General features: G+C 46.6%; 2 protein-coding genes across 8 annotated transcripts in view; one reads left to right on the forward strand and one right to left on the reverse strand.

Annotated features, from left to right (window-relative positions):
* Positions 1–210: 210 nt before the first annotated feature.
* On the reverse strand, positions 211–11814 carry TRAPPC2 (trafficking protein particle complex 2). Its single transcript, XM_030305655.1, has 5 exons — positions 11723–11814; positions 5658–5767; positions 3065–3209; positions 2548–2633; positions 211–1308 (listed from the first exon to the last, which is right to left on the reverse strand). Exons 2-5 carry the CDS (start codon positions 5748–5750, stop codon positions 1210–1212), a joined length of 423 nt encoding a protein of 140 aa, XP_030161515.1. The 5' UTR covers positions 5751–5767; positions 11723–11814; the 3' UTR covers positions 211–1209.
* A 257-nt stretch (positions 11815–12071) lies between these two features.
* Positions 12072–23135, forward strand: part of OFD1 (OFD1 centriole and centriolar satellite protein) — a 42297-nt gene continuing 31233 nt past the window's right edge. For 2 of the 7 annotated variants that reach the window (XM_030305157.1, XM_030305156.1), the window contains exons 1-5: positions 12073–12318; positions 12507–12605; positions 16529–16729; positions 18925–18993; positions 19081–19111. In XM_030305157.1, the coding sequence (XP_030161017.1) occupies positions 12196–12318; positions 12507–12605; positions 16529–16729; positions 18925–18993; positions 19081–19111 (523 nt within the window). In that variant the 5' untranslated portion in view covers positions 12073–12195. Of the gene's footprint in view, positions 12319–12506; positions 12606–16528; positions 16730–18924; positions 18994–19080; positions 19112–19294; positions 20194–23135 lie in introns of those variants that run through there. The other 5 variants (XM_030305159.1, XM_030305160.1, XM_030305163.1 and 2 more) reach the window with 5 other exon arrangements.

The raw sequence follows: 23135 nt of genomic DNA on the forward strand, positions 1-23135 counted from the left end.
GGGCGCAGCAGGTCCCCACGGGCTCCGTCCGGCAGCCGGTCAGCGGGGCCCCCCCCCCCCCCCCCCCCCCACAGCTCCCCTCCGGCACCTAGTCCGAGGCGCTCCGAACTCTGCAAAATGGGTTAAGATCCGGTTTGCAGACCTTCACTGGGGGAAAGAGGGCCACAACAGCAGCAGTGGCGGGTGAGCGGCGCTTACGAGACTCCACGCTCTCGGACAAACACCTTTATTGAAGAAACCAGAGAGACAGATGGGGCAAGCAATTACGGCACCAGCCTCACACAAGGGTATGAGACCAAACAGAACTACTTGCCCAAGTTACTCGGGATGGAACACAATTCTGCCAGTGCTCGCCATCTGCACGGAACAGATGTGGTCACAGTACTTGTATTTAAGTGGACATTTACCAGTTTACAGTAAGATCCCACTTATCACAGCAGAGCTCTCCCCGCCCCCTTGGCGTACAGCCCAAAGAGCAAAGAATGCCAACGTTAACGCAATATAAACGTTTCTTTGTTAACAATCTGACAGATACAATTTTTTACTAATCGAACTATCCACCGGTTCACTTAATCTTTAGTTTACTGTCTGAGGGAAAGGCAGTATGAGAACATAACCTGTTACTTTGGTCCCGGCCTCCCATTTTACAGACCTGGACCCAGGATTCTAGATTTATAGCACAATCACTATCCCCGGTCTTTGACCGAGGCAGGCGTGTGGCATCTGGCACCGTGAAAACCGCTGCGCTTCCGGGCAGCGCTACGTATGCCGCCTGTGTGGTTTCGTAACAACGTCTCTACACGTATCGAGGCCCATGTGCGTGCCGTCAGCTTCATTCCCTACTGCAGAAACTTAGCTTTAAATCTGTCTACCAAATCCTGACAATGACATTTGGTTCTGGATCGCGACATGAAGATCGAGCTATCTGAATGAGTCAAGTCAAAAGCTTATTCTTAATTTTTAGAATAAAGACATTTTCAAGGTTATAAAGAGTTTATAAATAACACTGTTCACAAGCAAATATCGATCTATTGACAATCGTTAAGAAACTGAATGCACTGTCTTGAAATATATAAGGATTTTCATTAGGTTTAGATAAATTTAGACCACAGGTAAAACTTTTCCAGGCTATTTACTCAAGTTACTTACAATGTACACATTCCTGAGAATACCCCATTGTAGTGACGTTGTTTATTTCCAGTTCTGCATTCAACTTAAAAGGTGTTTCTTCCCAAGAAACTGAACTTTTCTGTCAAATGCGCTCGATCGAATAGGAGAATTGGGTTCATAAAATGGATTCATTGCGAACTAGGAAAGACGAAGGCATTAGTGAACTTGTCAAAGTAAAAAGGCTGACAAATCACAGATCTCTAGAAGTAAATTATTTTAACGTTTTAAATAAAATCATCAAAGACATCCAAAACAAAAGTCTGAAGATCATGTTTTCAAGTTGCACGAAAATGTTCCATTGTTAACAGTAACGCCCCCTTGGGGAAATTTTTGCCTTGGGGTTTTAGTTTTGAGAAGTACTTATGGCAAACTAATGGTGGTAGGATAAGTGTTGCCCATAGAAGCTAAACAAACTTTCAGGATTCACCCTGCGTCTGAAATACTAATCTTCTCACATTCGTTATAAATATATGGATTAATCAGTAAGGCCCTTTGGCTACATGAAACTAAAAATCTACCATATGCTCATAGTTAAAGAAAAGAAGTTATACCACATTGCTATTAGGTTACTCTTACATAATTTCTTTAACAATCTGGTTTTCAATACTGTCCTTTAACACATGGCTAAGTGATCAGTTTCTCAAACAGTGTAATGACTATATCATAATATATGGGAGAAAATTGTTAAATGGAATCACTAATAAGGAAAAGGAGTTAACCAGTTTTTACAGCTTAAATCACTTGACGTTGTCCATCTTTGTAAGAGGGCTAAAGATTCTTATCTGCTACTTCTCACTAGGAATATTAACTGTGCTGATATGCAAAAAAAATCCTGTCGAAGTACAGAACACTTAAATTACTAAGAACATACTTCTGGCAGTGCAGTTTAACCACCGACGTCCTAGTAATATTTTATTTTTTCTAATTAAGCTTCAAGATAGGCGAGTGGCATCATTCTCCTTGAGTGACTGTTTGGTAAACTTCCCACCAGTTTATGATCTATAGTCACTGCGTTGTAACTTACTTGTAAAGCAGATGGAGAACATTTTAGATTAAAATTATGAAGCAATTTCCCTTATGCATGTAGCCTGCTTCCTTCTCTTTTTAGGATTCCCTGATAAAATCAAAACTATGTGCCAAAAGGGGGAAACTGAAACCAATTTAAAAATAACCAGCACGAGTTCTGTCCTAAGTACACGTTAGCCTGGCGGGGAAGACATGCCCGACGGGGGAGTTACCAAGGGCTACTTCTGACGGGGGCAGAGCTAGTCTGAGCTGGAAACCACCGTATATAAGGGAGTTGCTGCCACGGGCCAGTTTCCGGTCACAGTTGCAATCCCTTTCTACAATCGGATTTGAAAACAGAACACACCATACCTTTATGTATAAATCGTAGACATCGGTAAAGAAGTTCTTTATTCCATCTTCTTGCCTTATGTCATGAAGCATAATGAATCTCATATGTAAAATAATTAAGGCATAATCTTAGAAGTGAAAAATGAAAAGTACTCAGGTGATAGGATACCCTTCCAATTAGTCACATGCACTGTATTATTCTGTGACGGAAAAGCAAAATACGTAAACTGGGTCTGAAGTTAGGTTTTTATCTTAAAGAAAACATAATTTTTAAAGTTAGAAAATAACTATAAAATAAAGTAAAATCAACCGTATCTTTCAGATTAACCTTAGTTTTATAGGAGACTTGGTTTTAAAATTATCCGTTAAACAAAATGTGGGGTTTTTTCCTGTTAAAAAATATAAAAGTAGCCCCCTAAATGGCAATTTCTACCCGACACTCTGAAGTCCCCAGACTCGTAGTCTGGCATCGAGGTCCCATGTTGTTCTAGTTCGTTACCCCAACCTTTGGAGACCTTCGTTACAAAGGTAAGGATATGACCTGCAGTGACAAACGCTGAAACAAACCACTCATTGAACTTGTCCACGGTTTTCAAGTACATGTTGTTCGACAGCCACATGTTCTCGTCCACGAGGTCGAGAGCAGCATGAGCTATGAACTGGTTCAGGTGACGATGATCATCCTAGACGACAGTGTGAGTAGCAGCAGATTAATATTTGCAGACAGCATCGAGAACGCCACCATCTCATTCTGTAAATTCTACGCAGTTTTCGGGGGTGGGGGAGCATTTTCTGCTTTTACTTCATTACTGTCATGGGACTTACAAAAGATCTTAAGTGTTTTCATCTCACAGTCTGCTTTTTAATTTGGTAGCTAAAAGTCAACAAGTAGGAACAGCCAACCCACTAGTAAATGGAACGTGCTCAACAAATTATACAGATTATTTTTCTAATTCTGCAAGAAGGAAGTTACCAAATTCAGTAACCACTGAAGCATGTGAAGAAAGAGGAGGTTAAAAAAAAAAAGAAAAAAGACATTCACATCTTTTTAGAGGAAGACGCGAAAAAATACGTAAGTGGTTATGGATAAAGGAGGGCAGTTTAGGTAGGCTGGAGCCGAGGAGGTGGAGAACTAGAGGTGACCTTGGCTTGGGTCTCAGGGTCAGCGGGGGGCGGGGGACACAGGGTGAGCGGGGGACACGAGACAGCTGAGGTGGCGCTCTCGAAGGCCTGGCACAGGCCTCTTTCAGGCAGACGGAGCTCACGTGACAGGGGACCCGGGAGCGGCAGGAGGCCACGCTCCGCCTCGGCTGTGAGCCGGCACCTGTCTCAGCGGCAGGACACGGTCCCGTCAGAGCGGAGCGTCCTTCACGTGGGCTTCACTGGGAGAGGCGGGACTGTCCCACCACAGTGCGGAGCGGGAATTCTCAACCTGGAATGGTCTTACTCCCGTGGAATTCTCTATTTCCAGATAGATTTTTCAAAGCACACTTCTTATGGGCTGAACTGAATTCTTATGCCGAAGTCCTACCCCGCGTCCCCAGTACCTCAGAACGTGGCCTTATTTGGAAAGAGGGTCACTGCAGACGTGGTCGGCCTGCTAGGGCACGACAGCCCCTAACCCGGGATCCCTGGTGCCTTTCTAAAACAGGCGGTTTAGAGACAGACGCGCGCGCGGGGAGCAGGCCGCGCAAAGACCGGAGTTCTGCCACCACAAGCCCAGGGGCTACGGAAGCTAGGAGAGGGGCCTGGAACAGGCCTTCCCTGGCACGTTCGGAGGGGGCTGGCCCTGCCCCCGCCTCGTGCTCGGACCCGTGAGGCCACGAGCTTCGGTTACTCTAGGCCGCCCGGTCCGCGGTGCTCGGTCGGGTGGGCCCTGGGAGAGGCACCTTAATATGACCTGCTTGCTGAGGACGCGGTTCCTGGACCGGGCTGGGGGAGGGCCGCCAGTTGCCTCGGGATCCCCCGCGCAGCCAGGCAGGTTTACCTCGCGCACATCACCGTGGCGAAGCGAATTTACTCCTTAGAGAAAGAGATTATTTGGTGTCCGGCTTACCGCCGTGCTTCCCTCACTTTGCGTGGATGACCAGTCACGAGGTCAGAAGAAAAACGCAGAACTGCCTTAAGAAGGTGAGTGGTAACAGAAGGGCTAAGGTCAAGTCACGCCACAAAGTGTTTTTACGTGCCCCAGAAACCACGTAAGCAGCCCTGTGCCACACGGCAACCGTTGTGCGGAGACACCCCGACACAGAGTCGTAATGAGCCGCGCGCTCACGTGGATGTGGGAAAATACTGGGGCGACAAAGCACCTGACAGAGAACACAAATTCCTACGCATTTGAGTGGCAAGATTTAAGTAGCTGAAAAGCATCATACGCTGGACATTATGCGTTACGATTCATTTCAAAACTCAATTCTTGTCTTGAAGGACGTGAAAGCTTATTCTGGAAGCTGGGAGAGACACAGCATAACCTGCCGGCAGTTCATCAGCAACACAGACGAGTACAGAGAGATGGGAGGCCCCCAGGGATGCTGCAGACCCTACGTTTACTCTGAACGGCAACAAGGAAGTTGGGTGGCGTCGCCGGGGAGGACGGCATGTGGGCACCCAGTCAGTGGGTGGTGCAGAAGGTCCCTGCAAACCGCGCCAGTCTCAGGGGCAGCGGGGGGACACGGAGGCAAGGGTCCTTCAACCCTCCCAGGTGTAAATGGACCTGCCGCGTAGGTCCTGATGGAAATGTCACTTGGGCGGAATGCGCTTCCGTGGCATTTCCGGTCAGTAGCAACTGCTCCTCCAGCCCCACAGCAGCTGGAAGTGTGTTTCTACGCGCTCACGGAGCAGCTTTTCAGAACGGGGGGCACGGGGAAGCACGTGTCAGAGAAGAGACCCAGGGCCTCCTGCTCGTCTGTGCCAAGCGTGTGCGGAATGTAAGGGTGAGTCGACCACTCAGAGGACGGTCCCTCACTGGCTTCTATCACCCTGTGGGACTGGGGAGCAAGCCTCATGTAACCGTGGTGGATTCCAGCTACCTCCCCGGTCCAGACCTCCCCCGGCTGTAAAATCACACCACACCCTTATAATTGCAACAGCATAAATCGCGCTTACGAAATTGTTTATGTTTCCTTACGCACTTTGGATTCTGCTTTTCCAGCTGGCAAAAACTCCATTTCAAAAACTGGATTATCATGGTGGCCAACAATTACAAAGTAGAAGCTTCCAGACATTGTCTTCAATATAGCTCCTAATTAAATGAAAATAACACACGCTTTCAGTACTCCATACTGAAAACCAAAAAGGTTTAACAAGAAGTCTAGAATTCAATTTTTTCCTTAAACTTGACATTGTAGCAGGGACCACAAAGCTTGTCGTGCTTTCCACTCTACTGCCATAGACATTTGGCTTTTGGACTATACGGATTACATGCCTGGGATATGTCCTGTAGAATCCAGTACTTGAGTTTTCATAGGGAACCTGGAAGACCTCTGATACAAAATCATAACAACATCCTCATGACCTGAGAGTTTAGAATATTCAGAGTAAGCTGGGCCAAACTCGGACTGGACCAGTTAGCATTATTAGCACTAACAATGGGAAAAACGAATGAAGGGTGATTTTGTCCTCTTCCTACCTGAAGTATGTATAATACAAATCTAAGTCTCTGCAAGTACAGGAGCCTAGGATATGCCTCCTCCTCCAGCAATATTCCTAAGAAAGGAAGACATGGGGCCCCCGGCTGGCTCAGTCCCCGGAGCGTGCAACTCCCGATGCTGTGTAATCCTCAAGGTCCCTCTAAGGGATCCATCATCGTTCTGTTTCTTCCACCAGGAGGAAACGGACATTGGGAGGTTAAGGTCCGTGCCTGTGGTCACATCATCAGTAAGTGGCAGAGCGAGACCTGAACCTAGCTTTGTCTGATTCCAGAGACCCTGTGCTAAAAATACATACAGAAATCCTTCCGCCCATCTGTCTGTCCGTGCAGATTTTGATGATGCTAAAAGCCACAGAAGCACGGATCCTCCCCTGCGACTGCTTCCCCCCTGACTTTGTCTTCATTTTATTTCTTCAGCAAACCTGTTAATCCTAGTTCTAAGACTTCTTAATGCCTCAGATGTCTTTCTTTTTGGATTATGATTTCTTCCATCTTTTCTAGAATATAAAACTGTGTCTTCCTTTGTTTTTTTTTCTTTTTTTTTAAATTTTATTTTTAAGTAATCTCTATACCCAACCTGGGGCTTGAACTCACCACCCCAACATCAGGGGTGCGAAGCACCAGGCACAACAACATCTGGCTCACGGGAGGTGCTCGGCAAATGTGATCTAGAACAGCATGGAGGAGCGTACGCACATGGAGGTGTGTGGACCCTTACGGCCTCCACACGGGGCAGCAGTCTGGTTACCTGAGAGTATACAGTCTCACGGAGTGTACGGTGACACATGTCAGAGCCCAGGGCTCATCGAGCCACACTGGGACTTCTGCTCATTCACAGAGAACATCAGAACACCTGAAACGTATTTCCTAACCAGCACAACCTTTGTTAAGGAAATCGAGGGACAGCTGGCACTTTTACCTCTGGACTTGGAAGGCCCACGACTGGAAGACAAGGCAGATGGGACGTTCTTTGGGCACGATGAGGCCAAGAGGACTTCAAACGTTATTTGGGGCAGGTGTTGGCCCACCACAGCCCGCAGGCCAAATCTGGCCTTGTCCACCCTTTCATTACGGTCTAAGGCTGCCTTTGCCCGACAACAGAATGGCAGAGTGGGGCAGCTCCGACAGAGACCATCCGACCCTTTACAGAAAAGTCTGAGGGGGAAGATGAGAAAAAGGCCCAAACAGTAAAACTGAGTAACAAACACAAGCAGGAATGCTATAAAAGCTACGCAGAACCAGGAGAATCAGCAGTGATTCTCAAAAGAAAGAAATTCTCAAGGGGAAGGGGGATGGGAGCTGGAAATGTCAACAAAGTCGACAATGATCTCATTAATTGCAATAGGTTTCACGGCTAGAGTGTGCCAAGGGAACGGCTTAATTCGTTCGGTACGAACACTTAAGCAGCAGCAGCACACTATACACGTAGAAGGAAGCTAAGCCTCATTCCTATACCTGCAGAGTGTCAGTACAGGGTGAGGATAAACAGAAAGGGGACCGAAGGAACCATAACCACATAAAGGTTATGTCGCAAACCGTCCCGCTGGGCAGAACTTGAACTGCCAAGAATTTCACAGCAGCTGAAGGAGTACTGTAACTACCGGATTCTATGGGAAAAACTGGAAGGTTACTCCTTTAATATTTGAGGCTTATTATGCCCAGGTGGTAGGCAAAAGGGAGACGCACTTTAGAATTCTGTGCTGATACACTCAAGTTTCGGGGGGGGGGGGGAGGCGGCGGCAGGGTGGATGTTTTATGTCTGCACCGTCCGATGTGGTAGCCGCTGGTGGCTACTGTGTCTGCAAGACTGAATCTGGAACTTCACTTAATTTTCATTAATTTAAAAGGCCACATGTGGTTAGTGGCTTCTGTATTGGACGGTGCAGCTCTAGAACAGTGATTTGAAACGTTTTTAAAGCTTTGCAACCTCCGGGGCGCCTGGGGCGCCTGGGTGGCGCAGTCGGTTGAGCGTCCGACTTCAGCCAGGTCACGATCTCACGGTCCGTGAGTTCGAGCCCCGCGTCGGGCTCTGGGCTGACGGCTCGGAGCCTGGAGCCTGTTTCCGATTCTGTGTCTCCCTCTCTCTCTCTGCCCCTCCCCCGTTCATGCTCTGTCTCTCTCTGTCCCAAAAATAAATAAAAAAACGTTGGAAAAAAAAAAATTTAAAGCTTTGCAACCTCTTCAACCTTCCCTCCATCTGCAAAGCAAGTATTACTTAGAGCTACAGTATGTAATACAAATAAAGCAACTGCCGTGTGTGTGTGTGTGTGTGTGTCTGTGTCTGCTCGATTTTCCCATCACCCAAAACAGGGTCCCTTCAAGCATCTCCAAGGACGACTAGGTCTCGGGGTGTGGAGGAAATGGCTACACGGAACTTGGCAACGGATTAAACTGGGGAACTGAGGAAGCGGCAAGAACCAAGGATGTTCCCAAATGCCTGACTGAGATGATCAAGCAGAATATCAAGATGAGTCTATTCGCCAAGAAAGGAAATAGGAAAGGGAAAAAAGAGGGATGAAACGAACACGTCGCTTCTAAACATGTGGTGGCAGGCAGAACAGCACGCCCCTCGGTGTCCACATCCTAATCTCGAAAACCTGCGAGTGCTAATGTACGGGCAGAGGGGAATGAAAGCTGCAGGTGGAACTGAGGGCGCTCGTCAGCTGACTTCAAGATCGGGAAAGGAGCCTGGACGAGCCAGGTGGGTCCAATATAATTACAATGCTCTTTAAAGGTGGAAGAGAGAGGCCCACGCGAAAAGTCAGAAGGAGGGTCACGAAGACGCCACGCTGGCGGGGCTGAAGATAGAAGAAAGAGCCAGGAGCCAAGGAACGCGCGCGGCCTCGAGAAGTTGGAAAGCACAAAGAGAGCCACGCTTCCTGCTCCAGAGGGGAGCACAGCCCTGCGGATACCCGGGTTCCAGCCCGGGGAGGCCCGTGCTGGACTTCTAGGCTGCTACGGAACTGGAAGAATAAATTCACGTTGGTGAAACCGCTCAACTGGGGAGGATTTGTTCAGGAGCAGAAAACAGACGTCAAGGCTGAAAAGCCTACAGGAGTGGAAAAAAAGGAAATACTCGAAGTGCTAGCAGAAGGTAGGTGCGTTCTATAGGGAGACTGAGGACGGAGGGAGTTCGCTTACCACGGGAGGAAGCTTTCAAAGCACTGTGGGAAAGGCCCAAGGGAGGGGAATGAGGGGCTGGGGTGCGGCAAGGGGAAGCTACTTAGGCAGCTGGGGGACGATGACGTAGAGAACGGAGGCTGTGTTTGTCTCCCAGCACCCATCCCTCACGCCTGCAGGGGAGCCCGGCACGTAGGAAGGGCTCCACGCCTGCAGGGGGGAACTGCGCGGGTAGGGACAACAGCTGCGAGCGGTCGGGCAAAGCTGAAAACACGGGAACGAGAGGCAGGCCGGGATTAACTAGCCTCGATGCACCAAAGAATCTTCTGAATGCTCTAGTGCTGAGGCCCTCCTGGTCCTAGAGGCCTAACAGAAGTCTGTGATGAAATAACTGCACCTTTGTATGAAGCTGAGGTTGAGGCGCTCGTGAAGAAACCCTCCATGACCAGAGACTGGACTCTCCCCGGGGTGCGAACAGCAGCCGTCACTGATGGCTATGCTGACCTGAGCTGCTCCGGAGACGGACAACTAAAATTAATGTAGTGATAACAAGCTCTGCACTACCTTGAACGGAGAGAGGGTGTCTACGTGATGGAAGAACTAGGGCGATGATGGGGTGCCTGGCTGGCTCGGCTGGAGGAGCGAGCGACTCTTCATCTCAAGGTTGTGAGTTCAAGTCCCAAGCTAGGCGTACAGGTTATCTAAACCTTAGTGCCCCCCCCCCCGCCTTTCTTTTTAACTTTTCTTTTTTTAACGTTCATTTTTTTTTTTGAGAGACCGCATGCGTGGGGGGGAGGGGCAGAGAGCGGGAGACCAAATCCGAAGCAGGCTCTGGGCTGTTTGCACAGAGCCCGATGTGGGGCTCAAACCCACGGACCATGAGATCATGACCTGAGCCGAAGTCGGACACACAACCGACTGAGCCACCCGGGGGCCCCAGCCCTTTTTTAATATAAAAATGAGACCACAAATCTGTGAGGCTGGCATCAGAAGGGCAAAATCACAAAACGAATGGGAATGTGTCCGGTTAGAAAAACAAAAGTCACCTTACACTACCATCAGGAAAAGGGAAGAAAGGTCACCTGGTACAGAAGTAACAAGATGCAGGTCTGCTGAATCAGCATGATTTTCAACCATTTTTCGTGTGTGTGTGTGTGTGTGTGTGTGTGTGTGTGTGTGTCTGTCTCTCTCTCTCTCTCTCTCTCTCTCTCTCTCTCTCTCTCTCTCTCTCTCTCTAATGTGCCTGCACGCAGGGGAGGGGCACAGAGAAAACGTTAGGCAAGCTCCACACCCTGTGCAAAGCCCGACCTCCGGCATGGGGCTAGAGCTCACGGCCTTGGGATGATGAGCTGCACCTAAATCAAGAGTCGTCAGCTTAACTGACTGAGCCACTTGGGCGCCCCCCAAAGCATGATTTTTTTTTTTTTTTTTTTTTTTTTAAAGAGGCTGCCGGGTGGCTCAGTCAGTTAAGCCTCTGACTCTTGATTTTGGCTCAGATCACAATCCCATGGTTTCATGGGATCGGGCTCTGCTGACCGTGCGGAGCCTGCTTGGAATTTTTGTCTCCCTCTCTCAGCTCCTCCCCACTAGTGCAGTCTTCCTCTAAAAACTTTGAACTGGGTTGGAAGGAATGCTCTGGAAAGAGCTAGTGCAGGAACAGAGGATGTCTAAGCTGAGGGGGGTAGGGGAAGACCTTTCTGGGGGTGGAGAGTGAGAAAGAGCAGGATCTTACCATCAAATAGAATAGATGTCATCTCAAAGCAAAGATTTGACTAGGGATGGCAAATTGGCCCCTGCTGGTGCTGTTCTCATTAACCAGTAGTGACTGCCGGGACCTGGTACTGACTTAACATGGAGACAAAGTTCTAGCACGAAAGCTAGCTGTGATCAATGAGCCACATCTTCTGGGGGTTTGGGAAAGGGCAGTACGCTACGAGAGTGCCACGTACTTAACTCTGGACTAAACAGATCTTTCAAATCGCGCCGGAGGCCGAGTCTTGGGCTGCTCCTTTGAGGCCAAGTGGAAACTCCTTTGGGTCAATGTTACTGAGCACTTTCCAACAATTAAAATAGAACTACCAGGCTGCCTTTGAGAGGACTAAACCCTTCCTCTCACAGGACAGGGCCCACGATGAATTTTCCAGCTCCAAACGACAACAGTACCCTCGTAAACAAAACCAAATCCGATTAGCTGAATGACCTACAAAAAGGCAAGATGGAGCCAAGCTCCTGAGCTGGCCGACGCCTGCAGGCTGAAACGCGATGTGCCCTGGCCGGGCGGCCTGTGATAAGCTCAGCCGCCCCGGGGCCGACCAGATCCGGCCCGGCTGCCCGCGGGCGGGGTGGGGGGACCAGGCCAAGACCCGCGTCACGCGGGCCCCGAAACGTCCTTGGGAGCTCCCGTCCCCTACTTACTCCATTCCCTACCTGCTGGGAGAAGCTGACGACGGAAACCGCCACTCCGCTCCCGCCGCAGACCCGCGCTCGGCAGCCTCTATGGGAACTCCCTGGGCAATGCTCGCGAGACTGCGCGGTTGAGGGCTCACGAGAAGTGGGAGGGACTTCCGGTCAGGGGACCGCGCGGCAACGCGCGTGCGCCGTGGTCCTCCAGGCAACGGCCGTTGGGCTTGGCAGCGTCGGGGAGGGGCGGGATCAGCGCTGAGTCGGGCGAACCCTAGTCGTACTTTGTTTTCTCTTGTTGCCTCACTACCGGTCCCCGCCCTCCAGCTGCGTGGGAAAGCCGCGCGTGAACCGCGGCCCCTCCCACCCGTGAGAACCTCGGGGGAAAGGAAGTGCGTGTTTGCCAGAGTTCCTGGTTCAGAGCGGGAGGCCGATTAAACCGTTGAACGGTTTTGTCGTTCCCGACTGCCTTCCTTTTTCCCCCCGCACCCAGGCAGAGCATGGGCTCAGAAGGCAGGGATTCGCCTCGTCCTGAGCCTGCAGCTGGGGCTGGCTGTCAACTTGGGCCGAGGCAGCCCGGGCTGGAGGGGGCTTCGCGGCGAAGCCGGCGCCTGATGTCTCAGGTACCTACACTGGTCTCCTCCTCGGGGACCAGGGGAAACGTGGCCTCTTGTTTGCTTTCTTTATAGCTTTTTCCCTCCTCCTCCTCCCCGCTTGGCCTCTTAAGGTTTCCCCGGAGGCCACTGGTCTGTCGTCAGAAATTCATGGTTCCTCCTCCCGCTGGGTAACCCGTAGCCATTCTTTCTTCCAGTTCGCCATGCCCTCCACATCTGACGTGTTGAGTCAAGATGAACTGCGAAAAAAGCTATACCAGACGTTTAAGGATCGGGGTATACTGGACACGCTCAAGGTATCTGTTTTGGGCCTGTCACATAACTTTGACGAGTGTAATCTGTAACAGGTAGTCCCCATTGAAACCTATCCAGGTTTTGGGCTTTAAGAATAGGACATAGGTTGTATTGGTGAGTTACCTTTGTACGTTCCTGCAAAACTCTTTGTTCTGGAACAGAAGTCTTGAAGATGGTGTAGAGTTTGAGCCGTCTTAAAAGGGCTTATTCAAATAATAGATTTACCGGACTGACATTAAGGTAGTGGCAGGTAACTATCAAAGGAACACATTTTGGTAAAGTTGGACTTGGTTTATAAATCTAGCTTGCAAGTCCTGAATGACTAAGTGGTTTTGTAATAGTACTCCCTTTTGAACGAGGGATATTGGCATTCTACAGGAAACATTGTACTGCTTACCATAGAATAATTTAGGGAATGAGAAATTTCTTCCCTTAAGGTGGATTGAAATGTATTAGTATTTGGGCGGCAAATATTAGTACACATTGTATGAACAGCAAGGAGTAGGATTGGCTCACGTGTTTTCATTGTATACATTTCAAAAGTATATTTTATATTCAAAAAGTCAAACTAGGGAAAAGTGAGCTTCTTAAAAAATCTTTCTCCCTCATTGTTTTGGTAACCTCAACCTTTAGATTCAACTGAGAGAGAAAAAACATGGAGGAACGTCATCTGTCATACACTAATTGTGGTTTTGTTTTTTAAAGATTTTATTTTTAAGTAATCTCTATACCCAATGCAGGGCTCGAACCCACAAACCAGAGACACGGAGTCCCACCCTTTGAGCCTGCCAGGCACCCCTCCTTTTTAATGTTATGTGGTGAACATTTTCCTGTGTCCTCGAAAGTTCCTTGAAATCCTCATTTTCAATGATAACAGGCCTGTCTGAATGTGTGGGTAATTTATGTAGCAGGCCCCTGTTGAAGATGTACCTTCTACCCAGGTGTACACATTCCTTCAATTGTCTTTTTTTGGTCTAGGATGGGTTAAGTGGCATTACTGACTCAAAAGGATGAGCAGTTTTAAGGTTCCTGGTATGAGTCTTTTTCTAGAAAGGTAGTAATCGTATATATTTCACCAGCAACTTGGCAATGCTTATTTCTTGAATGCTACAATGACTTTTTTTTAAACATTGGAAAACCCTTATTTTAAAAATCTTCTTTAATGCTTATTTTTGAGCGGGCGAGGGGCAGAGACAAAATCTAAAATCGGTTCCAGGCTCTGAGCCTTCAGCACAGAGCCTGACTTGGGGCTCAAACCTGGGAATGGTGCGATCATGACTTGAATCAAAGTTGGATGCCCAACCACCGCAGCCACCCAGGTGCCCCAGAAAACCCTTATTTTAATATTCCTTTGATTATTGAGGTTGCACATACTTTCTGGATATTCATGTTTTTTTGTGCATTGGCAACTTCTGTTCCTTGCCCATCCCCCCTGAGGTGTTTTCTTTTAATAGAAACTTAACCTGTGTTCCAGTTTTGCAGCAGTACATTATCTCGGTGTTCAATTTTAACTTGGTTCTAAAAATCCTGATGTTATATTTTTCATATGGCCAGATCTGTTATTTTTTTGCTGATTATTCTCAGTTCTTCTCCACTAAAATGGATATTCACCTCTTAAGTTTTTAAAGAGCCCCCTTTTTTTTTTTAACCGTTAAATCTTTAACCCACTTGGAATTGTCCTATATGATGCATTAATACGCTTTCTAATGTGGCATGGTCCTTGGATTCCTGGCCAAGCCATATTTTCTCTTAACGCTACTTCTGGATTTGATTTGAGGGTGTTTTATTTCAGATCTGGAGTCACAACTGATACTAATCTGTCCTGAACCTTTTTAAGCTGTCCCGGTTTGGGTTTGGTATCAGGATTATGCTAGCCTTGCTCACTTTACAAATGGAGTGTATCTGCTGGAGACCTACTGTTTGTTTTTTTGCAGCTGGCTGTCAGGTTCTATTACTCCAGTCTAACCAATGGCAAGACAGATTTTTACCTCCTAAGTCTAAGGTCATTTTTATTTTCTGCATTCAATGACTGTGGCCTGAGTGAGTTTTAATTCTTAAAACCCACTGAATTTTTTAGTGGCCTAATTCACATTCCCTTTGGGTATTTGAAAAGAATTTGTATTTGCGGTGAAGTACAAAGTTGGATCTCTTAAATGGGCTTTATCAACTCTTGTTCCTTACTTTGAGTCTACTGTTAACTTGTGAGGCAGGTATACTGAGGATCCACAAGTCCCTACTCTTCCTCACCCACAATAATTGTACTTACTTCTGTTGTAGGAACATTAATTCTGAATGGATTTCCCTCTTCTCATTGGCTGCTGGAGAGCTCCCGGCCAGTTTTGCACTTCCTTCCAGCAAGGGCTGGTTGGCGTGCTTTTGTGTTTGTTGAGTTGGGGATTCATCTGTAATGCCCTCTTCTCCCCCCACCCACCTTAGTTTTACTTTCTGCTTCTATTCCTCCTCTAAATTTTATCCTATTTTAGTACTTGTGTGCAAGACCCCCTAAATCATTATATTAATGAAGCTGGGTCTAAATAGGTTACTCAGTATGTTATAAATCTCATTAAATCACCTTTAAATTTTACTGGTGGAGGATGCTATAATTTCTCGTTCTATTTCTGTTACTGACTACACTAGATGAAGCAGGGCATGTGTACTCTGAGTAAAAATGTCTTGTTTTACTGCGGGACTTGAGATGTGTACTAAGTCCTGTTCTGTACTGGTAATGACCTACCGTTCTACCCTTGAGCTGAAGGATAAAAGAGGTACAAGAACTCAATTGGTTTCTTGGATTCTATTAATATGAATTGATAGGGAATATTTACTGCTGAATCCCACAAGTCTAGGTGGCATACTTTGTTTTTTTTTTTTTTACTATCTTTTTGTAATGTTTATTTTTGAGAGCCACAGAGCGTGAGTGGGGGAGGGGCAGAGAGAGGGAGACACAGAATCCAAAGCAGGCTTCAGGCTCTGAGCTGTCAGCACAGAGCCCGACACGGGGCTGGAACTCAGGAACTGTGAGATCATGACCTGAGCTGAAGTCGGACGCTTAACCGACTGAGCTACCAGGCGCCCCCCTTAGGCAGCGTACTTTTTTTTTTTGTAATTTTAAGTTATTTTTTAAAATTTACATCCAAATTAGCATATAGTGCAACAATGATTATAGGAGTAGATTGCTTAGTGCCCCTTACCCATTTAGCCCATCCCCCCCTCCCCCCCCCCCCCCCCCCCGGCAGCATACTCTTAAGCTCAGTCCAATTGTAGGTTTCCAGATGATATGCAAAACAGGAGAACAAATACCAGTAGTCTGAGTAACTTAGGGAATTTTGTTAAAGCCCAAATGAATAACGTTAGTGTTAAAACCTTGAGAAACTGACCTACTTTTGAACCCTAATTTTCTCACTTACAAAGTGAAGATTCCTGTACTTGAGTGTCTTGAGATGTAAATACTCGATGCGAAAGTACATCTTAGTAAGTTTTGGGGTTGACTCATTTCACTTGCATATGTGATTTCCCTTATGGGAACTCAACTTTATTTTAACTAACCAATATGCCTGATATTTTCGTACGTTCCAACAGTCCACAGAGGTGAGAAATGGGCAGAATTGTCTCCTCTACTTGATAGCCTGATTTAAAAAATGCTGAGATGGGCTCCTGGGGAAGTGAAGTTAGAATCTGCCTGCGTTTGGCTGACCACCAGTTGAGCTCAGAAGCTGTGAAACAAGTTTCTTTTTCAGAACCCCGTGGGCTACTTGTGTCAGAGGGTAAGACCATGTACAGGGGAAGGCTCCTGACTTTGGGTCCTGGACCTAGAACCATACTGGAAATGAGGACTCTAATGCATGGGTCAATCCTGTATAACTCCGGTTGAGCGATTCTGCTCAAAACGTTTTCCCTCCTGTTTGGTTTTGGTTGTTTGAGCTAGACACAACTCCGGAAGCAGCTGATTCACGAATTGATGCACCCTGTCGTGAACGGAGAGGTGCAGTCCCAGTCCGCTCCAGTGGAAGGGAGTGCCCTCCTGATAGGCACCTCTAACTCTCTGGTGGCAGATCACTTGAAGAGATGTGGCTATGAGTATTCGCTTTCTGTTTTCTTTCCGGAAACTGGTGTGGCCAAAGAAAAGGTAAAGTGTTGAGTCTTCTGTTTTTGAATTTTCTGTTAATAGCTTCTTTCTAGGTAATAGTAAGTGCTGCGTAATAGCCGAGTGTTCCTTGGCTAGCTACGTCCATTTCTCCCTCATCTTTGAGTTCCCGTCCTACATTCTGTAAAGGAGCAAAGGAGTACTAAACTTGATGGTATATCGTTACCAATTCCATGGAAGCTCCGTTAGTCTTGGGTAAAATCATGATGCGCAGTCACTAAGTTTTGGAGCTAGAATTGGTCTCCCGATCTGTGTAGTCTAAGACGCAGAGTTGCCATTTATGTTGACGGTTGGAAGCTTGTCACCGTCGTGGTGACACCACAGGTATCCTCTGCATTGTGGAGGAGGAACCAGCCTCTGGAGAGGTGAAGTAGTTTGTTCAAGGTCATATGATTTGTAAATAATGATGCTGGGCAGTAAATCTAGATCTCTAAAACATGCTCTTTTTACTAAGTCTCTTCAGATACTTAGATTCCTTGGGATTACACTAGAGAAGTGAAGGGTACAATCATTTGTAAAAATCTGTGGCATGCTCAAATACTAAAACACCTGTTTTTACCACTTTCCTGATGACTTTCTGTTCAATGGGAATGGTAGAGAAATCTAGCCCTGCTTGATTTTAAGGGTTGATACAGCAAACTGCCTATTTTTTTTAATAGACTTAATTTTTTTTAGAGCAGTTGAGGTTCAGAGCAAAATTGAGCAGAAAGGAAGGTACCCCATGTGCTCCTTGCTCCCACTCGTGCACAGCCTGCCCTACTAGCAACATAATTAGATACATTTCCACAGTGGGACCTACATGGTCACATCTTCACTGAAGTCCATAGTTTAACAGTTGGTGTTGTCTCTGTGTTTTCACTCCTGATCTTGTCGATAATTGTCCAAAAGCTTCCTATTAAGAGGTTTTAACAAAATAAGAACAGTGTTAGTATCTGAGAATCTTAATATGCTTTATTAACGACCAAATTTTATTAACATTAGGAGTTCTTTTTGGGTCCCTCAATCTTTAAGCTTTTTTGCTTTTTTGTTACTTTTTAAAGTTTATATCGGAGAGAGCATGAGAGAGCGCGCGTGCACACACAAGCTGGGGAGGGACAGAGGAAGATCGAGAATCCCTAGCACGCTCCGGGCTGTCAGCGCAAAGCCTGACACGGGGCTCGAACCCAGGCACTGTGACCTCATGACCTGAGCCGAAGTCAGATGCTTAACAGACCGAGCCACTCAGGAGCCCCTGTTGTTTGTTTAAAGGAAGCTCTGTGCCTAACGTGGGGCTTGAACTCAAGACCCCGAGAACAAGAGTCACGTGTTCTACCGACTGAGCCGGCCAGGTGCCCTGAAGTTTCTAATTACACGACCCAGTTGGGCATGTTGCATGAGTAATAGGCAGTTACATAGCTGTTCCGGCAATAGTTAACCTGCTCATGTACTTAAAGGTGTTTACTATAAAATGCCGTGCAGAATATTTTCGTGAAAGGAAAACCCTGTCAGTGTTCCGAGGGAAGTCCTAGTACATGATGCGTGTTGTAGTAGAAATACAGATTAAGAATAGCCACCCAAAATGTTTAAAACTATTTTAGATAGGCTTTTGTCAGTCATGGTTGTAAAGACGGTAAAACTTGGTATTTTTTTTTTTAAATTTTTTTTTTTCAACGTTTATTTATTTTTTTTGAGACAGAGCATGAACAGGGGAGGGGCAGAGAGAGAGGGAGACACAGAATCGGAAACAGGCTCCAGGCTCCGAGCCATCAGCCCAGAGCCTGACGCGGGGCTCGAACTCACGGACCGCGAGATCGTGACCTGGCTGAAGTCGGACGCTTAACCGACTGCGCCACCCAGGCGCCCCTAAAACTTGGTATTTTGAACCAGTAGTATTTTAAAAATTTGATTACCATTGAAAGACCCTGGGATTCACACATGTATTCGTTGGTTCATCAGATATTTGAGTGTAATCTGTAAGGCATTAACCATTTGTTAGACCCATTATCTTTGTGAAGTATTTGGAGGTTAATTCTGTGATGGGGAAAAATATTTTATCCTCGTGACTTGAATATGTTATCAATAGTATAAGAAAGCACTTCAGTTTTACATTGTTAGTGTGATTCTTAAACTTTAGGAACATCCTAATTTATCGCTTAAACATCAGTGTAAAATGTCTACTCAATTTTTTTTTCCTTAAGGTATTTACTATGCAAGATCTATTAGAACTCCTCAAAATCAACCCTGAATCCGGTCTCTACAAATCACTGGTAGGATTGTTTAGTTGTTATAATCTGCCTTGGTCTGTTAATTGTAACTGAACAGTTGAATAAAGGTAAAATATTTTCTTTCAACAGATGTCAGGATTTGATAACAAAAACAAAAAAGGTAGGAGCCTTCATATATGTAGAAAATAGCAACATTTTTGTCATGTACTTTATCCTGTAAAACTCTGAAAGTAATCTTGAGGGGTAAGAGTAGGGAACTGAATTGGAATTTGATTTTCCATGCTGTGACAATACCTTGTTGTGTTTTTTTTGTTTTGTTTTGTTTTTTACAGATTTTATTTTTTTTTTTTAAGTAATCTCTTCCCCTAACATGGGGCTCGAACTTAAAACCCTGACAGTGGGAGTGGCACTCTCCCACCATCTGAGCCAGCCAGGTGCTCCAATACCCTAGCTTTTAAAAAACAAAAAAAAAATAAAATGATTGATCTAATTTGACCAATGTACATCACTTCTCCAAATTTCAGTCCTCTTAATTGCTCTTAGATACTCGCACACAAAAAACCCACTGTAGATAGTAGTTGATACAGCCCCACAAATGATCTGAAAGGTACTTTTTGTAAACGTACCCACTGTTGGGAACATTGCCCCGCACCCAGACAGTGTTAAGGCTCTAGGTATCTTTATATCCTAGATCTCCTCCTCGATAAAGTACATGTCTATAAAGTACAACTTAAAAATTATTAATTCTTAAAGAATGAAATAACTGGTTAGTAGTAAGTGTTACATAAATATTTCTTATTAAGTGTTGATATGGGCCTGGTAAACTGCTTTAATTTTGGCCTTGATAAGAACCATCCTAGAGGCCATTCTATAACTGCCACGGGTACAGACTGTGGGCTGGACTTGCCTACGGACTTCGTAGCATGAACTTCAGCTGGTAACTTGCCTGTAATACATATTCTTTAGGTCTTTTGAATAACCCGTAACGTTATGTAACGGCCCTTTCGTGTTGGTGTGCCCCTGGGTTTTGTCTGTCGCCGGCATTGCTATCATCCCCAGTCGGTGTTCTTTTCAAACTTCGCATTCGGCAAACACTTGAGTATTTACCTTCTGCCAACTATTAGTCTGTGACTGAATTGCCTAGTCTCTTGGGAGTGATGTCAGCAGAGGATGAGTGAATCAGATCACAAGACCTCCTAGAGTGCCTGCGAAGTAGGGCATCCATACTGAAGTTGAGTATGGGTAAGTGATCCTGTATTCTATATGCCGAGGCAGTACTGTTCCATGTAAATTTTCTGTAGTCATGGGAATGGCTATCCCTGTGCCATCTCATACGGTAGCGTGTGGCTATCCCTGTGCATCTGATAGAGCTAGCCATGTGTGGCTGTTGAAGGGTTGAAACGTGGCTAGCGTGGCTAACGAACTGTTAAATTGCAGTAGCCACACGTGAATAGTGGTCATACTGGATAGCACGGGCCTCAGGTATATAGTGGGTATCTGTAGCTTAACTCTGTGGGAAGGAAACTTGGGGCCTGAAGGGATCTTAAGAAATGGTATAACCACTGTGACAGATGGGTGTTTTCTCCCAAAGCTAAGCATACTCTTCCCATCCAACAGTGATGCTCCTAGGTATTTACCCAACTGACTTGAAAACTTAGGTCCACGTAGATCCCCGAATAGGAATGTTTGTGGTACTTGATAGTGATGGCCAGAAATGGGGAGCAGTCACAATGTCACTAAGAGGGGTGGATAAAGAAACTGAGGTGCATCCAGACAAGGGAATACTAATGAGTATTTTGATGACGGTGTTTTGCACTGTTAATCCATGCAAAAACAAACTACCTTTAAACGCATTTTGTTAGGGAAAGGGGCCGGTCCGTAAAGGGTACATATTGCGTGATTTCATATATGATTTTCTGAAAAAGGCAAAAGTGTAGAGCTGCTGAGTGGATCGGTGGTTGCCAGGGATTTGGCGGAATGGGGGTGTGGAAGGTTGAATAGGTGAAGCACAGGGAATTTCTTAAGCGAGTGTGTTTCCTATGACCGTGGTAGGATCTATATAGCACTATAGTGGTCAGAGCCTGTAGAACCTCCTAGCACAAAGGGTGAAGCTTAATGTATGCAATTTTAGGAGGTCAGGTGCCCCAGGATGGATTGCAGACAGTGACAAAACGGTCTGTCCTAACCCCCGTCCCCCCGCCCCCCCCCAGGAGAAGAAACGATGCTGAGCTCATCAACATTGGAAATGAAGATTTTATGACTAAAGGCAAATGAAACTGTATATAGGCCCTGGATGTGGAGTGATAGCTGGCTCCTGGGGGTACTGGTTAACTGCTCTGAAACCGTTGTACATGGATGCTGGATTTGGACAACTAACGCAATGGATAGTAGAGGGCGAGAGCCAAGTTTCTCCCTGTTAGAGTGTGATTTTACAGTTGGGTAAGGGGAGGAGGCTAGAATGATGTGTGCGATAGTGGGTTTGTTAGACCCCTCACTGTGAGCTCAGGTTTAGCTTCATACATCTGCAGAGGATCTCTATAGATCAATGTATCTGCACGGGTCCGTAGAACACTCCACTTTCCTTGTGCAGGCTGAGAGGGCCTAGAAGCAAGGACACCCTAGTAAACTGTGTGCACACCTGGTGCCCGGTTTGGAACACTAAGATTGGGTTTCGAAGACCATTCCATCATAGGAACCAGGGCTCCCCGGAGCGATGACTGATTCTAGGACTGGGGCAGAGAAGGCACAAGAGGAGCCCGGAGTGTTGTCTAATGCTAGACATAGGGAAATGCTTAATAAGGGGGGAAAAAAGGCACTGTGAAGGAGCTCCTAAGGGCCAAAGCTAGAACAGTTGAATAAATGGGAGACCAGAGCAATCCTTCTCAGAGGGGTATGCATACAGGGAGGGGAGAGGGGAAGTGGAACCAGTTAGGACCCATGAGAAGCCCTGCAGACCTGGGAAACGGTGATGACCGTTACGGTGAGCGAGGGGGAGGAGCACCTCTGGAAAGATGACCCTACTGCAACATCTCCGAGAACGTTCCTGCGGCATGTCTACCGTGTCTCCAGAGGCAGAGCAGGCATGCCTGAGCATAAGAGTAGCAGGAAGGTGTGAGGAGACAACGGGCTGACTGGGGGGAAAAGAAACGGGCAAGAGAGGATGAGCGGATGAGCCAGAGACGAATTGCAAGTGTATGTCTAATGAGAGGAAGTGAAAACCAGACTTGGGAATCTTGGGGAAAAGGGAGGTGGGAGGCCTTTACCTTTGTTCATGCAGAAGCTGAGTCCTTTCGACTGTTGGAAGATCCTAAAGCTCCTAATTTTTCATTTAATGTGTATTTATTTTCGAGAGCGACAGACACACTGAGCGTGAGCGGGGGAGGGGCAGAGAGAGAGGGACACACAGAATCTGAAGCAGGCTCCAGGCTCCGAGCTGTCAGCACAGAGCCTGACGTGAGGCTTCAGCTCCCACAGACCCATCATTACCTAAGCCAAAGTTGGACGCTTAACCGACGGAGCCACCCAGGCACCCCAGTTTTGTTCTTATGGCTGAGTGATAATTCCACTGTGTGTGTGTGTGTCCGTCCGTGTGTCCCCGTGTGTGCGCACACACTTACATACCACATCTATCCATTGTAAACAATGCTGCTGTAAACCTAGGGATGCATATGTCATTTCAAGTTAGTGTTCGTTTTCTTTGCACAAATACCCAGTAGTGGAATTACTGGAACATATGGTAATTCTATTTTTAACTTTTTTTTTTTTCTTTGGGTAGAGCACATGCATGTGAGCAGGGGAGGAACAGGGGGAGAGAGAATCCCAAGTAGGCTCCACACTGGGTGTGGAGCCCAACAGGAGGCTCGATCTCACAACTATGAGATCATGACCTGAGCTGAGATGGAGTCAGACGTTCTTTAACTGAGCCACCCAGGCACTCCTATTTTTAACTTTTTGAGGAACCTCCATACTGTTTTCCACAGTGGCTGCACCAGTTTGCATTCCCACCAGCAGTGCAAGAGGACTCCTTTTTCTCCACATCCTCACCAGCATTAGTTTCTTGTGTTTTTTGGTTTTAGCTGTTGTGATAGGTGTGAGGTGATCTCTCACTGTGGTTTTGATTTGCATTTCCCTAATGGTGAGTGATGTTGAGCCTTTTTTTCGTGAGTCTGTTGGCCATCTGAATA

Source organism: Lynx canadensis, chromosome X (genome assembly GCF_007474595.2).
Source record: "Lynx canadensis isolate LIC74 chromosome X, mLynCan4.pri.v2, whole genome shotgun sequence".
NCBI classification, from domain to species: domain Eukaryota; kingdom Metazoa; phylum Chordata; class Mammalia; order Carnivora; family Felidae; genus Lynx; species Lynx canadensis.

Coding starts and splice junctions, on each gene's coding strand:
- TRAPPC2 (XM_030305655.1), bottom strand. CDS start 5,750: ATGTCTGGAAGCTTCTACTTTGTAATTGTTGGCCACCATGATAATCCA. Junction 3,210..5,657: donor CTGGAAAAGCAGAATCCAAA/GTGCGTAAGGAA, acceptor ACTGTCGTCTAG/GATGATCATCGTCACCTGAA. Junction 2,634..3,064: donor AGCGTTTGTCACTGCAGGTC/ATATCCTTACCT, acceptor TAATTATTTTAC/ATATGAGATTCATTATGCTT.